This window comes from Nicotiana tabacum, chromosome 17 (genome assembly GCF_000715075.1).
Source record: "Nicotiana tabacum cultivar K326 chromosome 17, ASM71507v2, whole genome shotgun sequence".
In the NCBI taxonomy this organism is placed as follows: Eukaryota; Viridiplantae; Streptophyta; class Magnoliopsida; order Solanales; family Solanaceae; genus Nicotiana; species Nicotiana tabacum.
In genome coordinates this window covers 108,569,879-108,577,955 of record NC_134096.1, presented here as the reverse complement: position 1 = coordinate 108,577,955, position 8,077 = coordinate 108,569,879, and the positions used below count along the sequence as shown (strand labels likewise).

The window sequence follows — 8,077 nt, the reverse complement described above, 5'->3', positions numbered from 1 at the left end:
ATAAAATGGTCACCAAATTTTTTTTCACACATTTTGGTTCTTCAGAGTCCAAAAAACCACATTTTGATTCTGGACTCCTTCTACCATACTATCTCAAAAGATTGTGATCATAAACTTCACGTAAAGTCCCCACTTTTGTTCATCAATAAGTTGCTTAATTAAGACTATGGGGTCCTCTTCCATCTAACTTCTGGCAAAATTTAATGTCTCTAGACTTTAAACTGTGAACAACCTAGACAGAGAGAAGTTATTTCACTTTAGAAACCATGTGTCAGAAGAAAGAGTTGTTAATAGTTCTTTCGTTTCTTGTCCCATTTTGCAGTTCAATAGACACCATCTCCTTTAACAACTCTCTCAAAGATGGAGATTTATTAATCTCTTCTGGAAAATCCTTTGCTTTGGGTTTCTTTAGCCCTACTGGAAATTTCCCTGGAAAACGTTATGTTGGAGTTTGGTACAACAATGTTCCTGAACAAACTGTTGTTTGGGTTGCCAATAGAGACAACCCCATCAATGGTACATCTGGAATTCTTACTATTGACTCTACTGGAAATCTTGTTATACTCGACATGAAAACGAAAGTTTCAGCCTGGAAAACAAATATTTCTTCAGCAAAGAATGGAGCAGACTTGTACAGTGCTAAGCTGTGGGATTCAGGGAATTTCATGTTGTTTCAGGACCCGAAAATGGATATTATTGCATGGCAAAGCTTTGATTATCCTACCAATACTCTACTTCCTTCAATGAAATATGGGATAGACAAAAAAACAGGTTTAAACCGGTTTCTAACATCATGGAAATCATTGAACGACCCAGGCACCGGAGAGTATCGTTACATAATGGAGTTCAATGGGACACCTCAAGTATTCTTGTATAAGAACTATAGCAGGATATGGCGGACAGGATCCTGGACTGGTCATGGTTGGAGTGGTGTACCGGAAATGAGCCCAAGATTCATCTTCAGCCTCAGTTATGTGGACAATGATAGCGAGGTTTCCATGACATATTACATAAAAGATACTTCCATAATCTCAAGAATGGTCTTGAATGAATCTGGGATGTTGAACCGGGTAACTTGGCAAGAGAGTGAGCAGAAATGGGTGCAATTTTGGTTTGCGCCTAAGGACTCGTGTGACAATTATGAACATTGTGGAGCATTTAGCAATTGCAATTTGTTCAATTTGGGTGAATTTGAATGTAGTTGCCTTCCGGGGTATGAGCCGAGGTTAAGCCGACAATGGTACTTGAGAGATGGATCCCATGGATGCTTGAGGAAGAAAAATGAAAATGTGTGCAACAGTGGTGAAGGGTTTGTTAAGTTGAGTCATGTGAAAATCCCGGATATAGATGCAGCTCTGATGAACAAAAGCATGGGGTTGAAGGAATGTGAACATTTCTGTCTGAAAAATTGTTCCTGCACAGCCTATGCAAGTGCTAATATTAGTGAAGGGGGAAGTGGGTGTATCACTTGGTATGGTGAGTTGAGAGACATAAAGCAATTTACAGATGGGGGCCAAGATTTCTATAGCAGAGTCTCTGCATCTGATTTAGGTAAGGATTTAACTTAAATATTGTGTGATTATACTGGGCTGTTGTTGTTGTATCTAGCCGTGGTGTTCATATAAAGTTTTCATTTTTCATTCCTTTCAGCACAATTCTCCAAGAACACAAATAACAATCACAGGAAAAGAGCGACAGCAATTATAGTAGGGTCTGCTGCAGCAATAATTCTTGGAATATTTTTGGCATATTTTTTGGTGATTAGTAAAAGGATAAAAGGTAAGGATATTATTCAATACCATGCTTGGTCAAATATTTTCAGTATCTGAACAGCCGCTATACCACATTGTGTTTAATTCTCCTTACTTTATGTTATTACCTTAGTGGTACATGAAAACTGTGGTGTAATTGCATATTGCATTAGATCCTAATCAGTGTTTGCTGATGTGCAGATAAGAAGAGCCATCCGAATACATTAAACAAAAATTTAGCATCCTGTGAATCCATGGATGAAAGTGAACAAACAGAAATCTCAATCTTTGACCTAAGCACAATAAGTAATGCAACTGATAACTTCTCTGTTGCTAACAAACTTGGTGAAGGAGGGTTTGGTAGCGTATACAAGGTAACGATTCCCAAATATGTTTGAATGCCTTTCAACCAACATGATCCTTATAGGAGACTGCAGTTAGGTTTAATAAATTGTTGTATTAAGCCAAGTTTACCAAACAATAATCTTGGATTCAATTTCAGGGTCACCTGAAAGATGGACAGGTAATAGCTGTCAAAAGACTTTCAGTAACTTCAGGGCAAGGAACAAAGGAGTTCAGAAATGAAGTCACACTAATTGCAAGACTCCAGCACAGAAATCTTGTGAGGCTTTTAGGATGTTGCAGTCAACAAGGAGAGAAGATGTTAGTTTATGAATACTTGCCAAACAAATCCTTGGATAGTTTTATTTTTGGTAAGAACAGTTTACAGGACCTGAAATCTTAACTTGACCTTCAAACTATACATGTTTTTACATGCTTACTGTTAATTAACGAGTACTGCTTGAACTGGTTGTCTTTTCCTAATGGATTGCTTATGCATAAACTTTCAAACTGTGTTCCAGATAAAACAAAAGGGTCTTTGTTGGATTGGGAAAAACGGTTTGAAATCATCCACGGGATTGCACGAGGAATGTTATATCTTCACCAAGACTCTAGACTGAGAATTATACACAGGGATCTAAAAGCAAGCAATGTTTTACTAGATGCCTCCATGCAACCAAAAATATCAGACTTTGGAATGGCCAGAATTTTTGGAGTTGACCAAATTGAAGCAAACACAAATCGAGTTGTTGGAACGTAGTAAGTGTTTCAAGTTTTGTGCATACACATGTGAGAGTTCTGTTAGATGTGTTCATTTGAGTTTTAAAATATAAATGTTGACGTTGCTTTATTGATCGCAGTGGTTATATGTCACCTGAATATGCAATGGTAGGACACTTTTCAGCGAAATCTGATGTCTTCAGTTTCGGGGTTCTGTGTTTGGAGATTATTACTGGCAGAAAGAACAACTCTCAGTATGATCAGGAGAAATCTCAACATTTAGCTGGATATGTAAGTGCATTCTACAACATATATATGCTACTAAAATCAAGAAATCACCTATATTGCCTTAGACATAAACCGTGTCACAGATGGAAGTACTGCAAATGATAATCTCAAAACAAATACTTTTTTGGGTTCTTAAATTTGTGAATATTCAGCATTTCTATTTTTAGCTTGAGTTGCTTCTTTAAGGTGTTATAGTATCTCTTATAGAGCAGGAATTGCTGGAAATGTTGATTTTGGTATTTCTGTTTCAGGTGTGGGATTCTTGGAAGAATGATAAAGCTTTAGATGTTGCTGATCCATTGTTAGGGGACTCATATGAAGCTTGTGAAGTTTTGAGATGCATCCACATCGGCCTTTTGTGCGTACAATCATTTGTAGATGACAGACCAACCATGTCGGAAGTGGTCTTCATGTTGTGCAATGAAACCAAACTTCCTTTCCCTAAAGAACCTAGCTTTATATTCAGATCACAGAAATATGGTTCAGTTACACCGTCTTCATCAGCAAGTATAGGAACATCTGTTAATGACATGTCTATTTCTACAATTCATGGTCGCTAGAGTTTATGTTAAGCATTTACCAGTGATATAACATTGTCTGAAATACATATCAAACTGTACTTATAATTGTTTCATGCATATTAGCTAGGGTTTGACCCCGAAACATTTGGTTCTACAGAATTCGTGAATGAATTGTTGGATTCAATATTATATTTGACACCTATTTTGGAAAAAATATAGTGTTCTTTTTTTCTGTACTATGTTTTTCTTTTTGAGATTCATATTTGGAAATAGGGAGACCATTGTGAAAACAGCTCATTTAATGGAGCAATTTATGCTGAAAATTAAAATATTTCCCGTGTTTACCCATCTAAAACTTTGTCATAATTTATACACATTTGAACTAAAAATATTACCCGACTACCCATATTTGTTTTCTCTTATCCCTTATACCTTTATTTGATTGGGTGTCCAAAGAACCTTTCTCAAAATGATCTTTAATTAGTTTGTGGCGTGGTTGTTACTAGATTTGAGCACCTTCTTTGAAGTTTTTTGTTCCTTTTTAAAAACAAAAAAATTCCCTAGAGCTATTTTTTATTAATAAAAGTTTAAAAATTCTGTAATTTTCATTGCTTGTTGAGATTGAGATCTGGAATGAATATATAATTTACGATTTTTTGAGATTTCTTATTCTAATTTTTATTAGCTTCTAGTATTGCATCATAAAGTATTTTTAGCTTGTCATTTTATTAGCTTAAATTATCATATGCTATTACATTTTTTTACTTGCACAAGTTTAATTTTTCAGAGATTTATTATAATAAAAATAAAATTCACTATTAAAGGACCTTGAAGCTTGAAATGCATAAATTGGTTTGTTGAGGTTGTAGTTATTTCGATCCAATTTTCACTAGGGTGGGTTTAAATATTGATTTGAGGTTTTGGCTAAATTTTGAGTTAATTAGATTATGTGACAACTGATATTATTTCAGTTTAATAATTAAATTAAAAAAAATTTAAACCCTTTACCGTATTGGTATAGCTATATACTATACTGGTATCATATGTTAGTTGGAACGTTTTGATTGTATTAATTATATTTAATTGGTACATTGTTTGATTTTTCTTTAGTAATAATAGAATAGTACAATATGTTGAATTTTTTTAATTTTTCTTTATGCATGTGTATTATGTAATCATTTTGATTTTTTCTTTATGCGTTTGTTTTAGATAATAGTATTATAGTACAATATTTTAAAATACATTATTATATTAATATGTGATACACTAGTTTTGATATTTTTCTTTATGCATGTGTATTATGTAATAGTAGTATAGTCATATAGTTGCCTGGAATTAATTAATAGAACCGTATACCCTATTGGTATAGTTATATATCATATTGGTATCATATGGTAGTTGAAACATTTTTTGGTTGTTTTAGCTCGAATTTTAAGTGAATTATATTCTAAAATGATTTATATGATCATGTTTTGTTGTGTTGGATTTTCTTGTACCTATGGACATAGGTTTTGTGTATTATGTAATAGTTTTTATAGTTATATGCAGTTGTTGGAATGACCCCGTACAACTATATACCCTATTAGTATAGTTATATACTATATTGGTATCATATGTTAGTTGAATCCTTTTTTGGTTGTATTAACTGCATTTAATTAGTACACTATTTGATTTTCTTTTAATAATAGTAATATAGTACAATATCTTGAAATACTTTATTATATTAATATGTGGTACACTATTTTTTTATTTTTCTCTTTATGCATGTGTGTTATGTAATAGTAGTATAGTCATATAGTTGTCAAAAATTAATCAGTGAAACTGTATACTATATTGGTATAGTTATATGTCATATTGGTATTATATGATATTTGGAATATTTTTTTTGGTTGTTTTAGTTGTATTTTTTGAGTAAATTCTATTAAGAAATTATTTATATGAACATGATTTGCAGTGTTGGGATTTGTTTGTGCCGGTGTACATAGATTATGTGTATTATATAATAGTTTTTATAGTTATAGGCAGTTGTTGGAACGACCCCATACAACTATATACCATGTTAGTATAGCTATATACTATATTGGTATCAATTGGTATAGTTATATGTCATATTGGCATCATATGGTAGTATGGTATGCTATAATCCCGTATTTTAGTCGCGTATTACACTCTAATTCACTGTACTTTACTTGTGTTAAGCTTTAATTGATAGTATTTTTGCACTTATTGTGTGTTTTGTGCCTTGTAGGAGTGATTCCGAGTTATACAGATGTTGTGGAGCTAATTTGAGCTATTTGGAGCTTTGAAGTCTGAGTAGAAACTCAAGCAATTAAGCCGGGATCACGTTCGGGGGTCGAAAACTAAGTCTGGATGTCAAAATTTGAATAACTCATTTCTGGCCACAATTTACACTTCTGCCTTGTGGCATGCTCCGCGGGGTGCGGGGCGCTAGTGCAAAAAGTGGGCAAAAATCATATTTTGAATCGTTCTGGAATTTTCCAGACCCGCGCCGCATGGGGTAGCGCGGCATGCGCCGCGGCAGCCCAAAAATGTTAGAGTGACTTTCCAATTCCGCTAAAAAGGGTAGTTTCGTCCGGGGTTTATTTTGGGGGTGGCTTAAATGCACCAAAATACCATTTTAGATGGACTTTTTGCACATTTTCGACCTAAGGAGGCCAATGAGGAGTTGGAAGAACACAAGCACAAGGATTTCATCATTCCTTCCCCACTCAAGATCCGGTTTTGGATTGAATTTATGTTTTTCTATACTTTAGTTTCATTTGTGAAGAACTTCTCCATGTCTATGGAGTATATCCTTTTAGGTTTTGATGGATTTGGTGTATTGATGATTGTTTGTAGATTATAACTCTATTTTTATGTATTTGAATCATTTTTAAAAGATTTAATTATTGCATCTATATTCACTTATTTTTGTAATCGAAAGAGGAATAACTTGTGATATCTTTGCACTATATTGTTGGTTGAGTTCATAGATTCTTCTAAGTAATCGAAAGAGGTTAGTTGAATCATTGATTAAATCTAGTTAGGAGAATAATCGAAAGAAGTTTTCCTAAAGACCGATCCACTACGCATTCTTGCATATCTTCACAGAGCTTAAATTGGTTCATATTGTGAGGTTGAAACTTAATCGAGAGAGGAGTTTCTACTAAATATTTGTACTGATAATTACGTGAATTCGAGAGACTCGCTTGAATATTAGAAGTGAATTATCTAAAGTTAAATCCCAGATAATTATCTTGCACTTATTCCGTCAAAATCATATATCTCCCTTTGATAACTTCTTTGCTTACCTTTGTTGTGATTGTCATTAGTCAATAGTTGTAGATTTTAGATTATTAATTATATAAATCTCAATTGTTGATCCTCCTGGATAACAATCTAGCTACAAACTACGATAATACTGTTTAAATCCAATCCCTATAGATACGATAATTATACTATACTATCTTTGACTAGCGAGCACAATTTAAGTGTGTGCAGTTGTGCTCGTCAAATTTCGGCGTCGTTGCTGGGGATTGGAAATCAATAGTGTTTGAAATAGTTTGTAGTGCTAATTGAGGAATTAGTTTTTTAATTTTTAGTTTTATTATTTTTAGTTTTGTTATGTTAACTTCTCTTCAAGATTTCTTTTGTTGAAGAAATCTTGAAGAGCATATTCTTGATACTGAACTCTAAATATTGTAAAGATGGAGTACAACCAGCCTAAGAAAATGGTTGAAGAATTAGCAGCTGAACATTGTCAGCGGTCTGCTATGTGTTTTAAATGCAGTAGAAATCATCTATGGGTTGATTGTCAAGCATGTAGGTATTCTTCCTATGGTTCATCTTTTGAACACTCTCACTTTGTCTCTTGTCCGTACATGTATGAGGATTCATATGGGTACGATTCTGACTCTGGTTGGGATGAATACCCTTATTATAACTGGAATGAAAGCGAAATGAGACAACCACCTAAAAAGGAGAATGATAGTTTAGAAGAGCTTATGTGTAAGTTCATAAACAAGGTGGAAGAGAGATTTACACAAGATGATAAAGCCATTAACAACATAATAATGCAAGTGAGTCAAATAATAAGTACACTTTCAGAAAGATCATTGCATTGTGATGGTGAATATATGGAGGAGGTACCCGGTGAGAATGAGCCTACCCAAGATGATGAACATCTACAGAGAGAGTTGTCCACTCTGCAAGAGGACTCTGTTTCAACTGAAATGATTGAAAATGAGGTTTTGGTTGATTATGAAGCAATACATGAAGAGTTCAAACCCTCACCCACCTATCCACAATTGTAATTTTTAGTAGAAAAAAATGAGGAACAAATGATCTTGCACTTACCAGAGGAGTACACGCATGACCTTTCTTATTCATTTTCTTATTCTAACCTTGATCATGTGGATTTTATTTTTGGGGATTTACAGGAATATGCAAGGATTC

General features: G+C 33.9%; 1 protein-coding gene across 1 annotated transcript; it reads left to right on the top strand.

Annotated features, from left to right (window-relative positions):
- The first annotated feature begins 234 nt into the window (after window positions 1-234).
- On the top strand, window positions 235-3,776 carry LOC107786169 (G-type lectin S-receptor-like serine/threonine-protein kinase At1g11410). Its single transcript, XM_016607621.2, has 7 exons — window positions 235-1,551; window positions 1,651-1,779; window positions 1,953-2,125; window positions 2,254-2,464; window positions 2,615-2,852; window positions 2,954-3,104; window positions 3,353-3,776. The coding sequence occupies exons 1-7, from the start codon at window positions 267-269 to the stop codon at window positions 3,659-3,661; spliced, it is 2,496 nt and encodes an 831-aa protein (XP_016463107.2). The 5' UTR covers window positions 235-266; the 3' UTR covers window positions 3,662-3,776.
- Window positions 3,777-8,077: the final 4,301 nt, after the last annotated feature.

Coding starts and splice junctions, on each gene's coding strand:
- LOC107786169 (XM_016607621.2), top strand. CDS start 267: ATGTGTCAGAAGAAAGAGTTGTTAATAGTTCTTTCGTTTCTTGTCCCA. Junction 2,126..2,253: donor GGTTTGGTAGCGTATACAAG/GTAACGATTCCC, acceptor ATTCAATTTCAG/GGTCACCTGAAAGATGGACA. Junction 2,853..2,953: donor AATCGAGTTGTTGGAACGTA/GTAAGTGTTTCA, acceptor TATTGATCGCAG/TGGTTATATGTCACCTGAAT.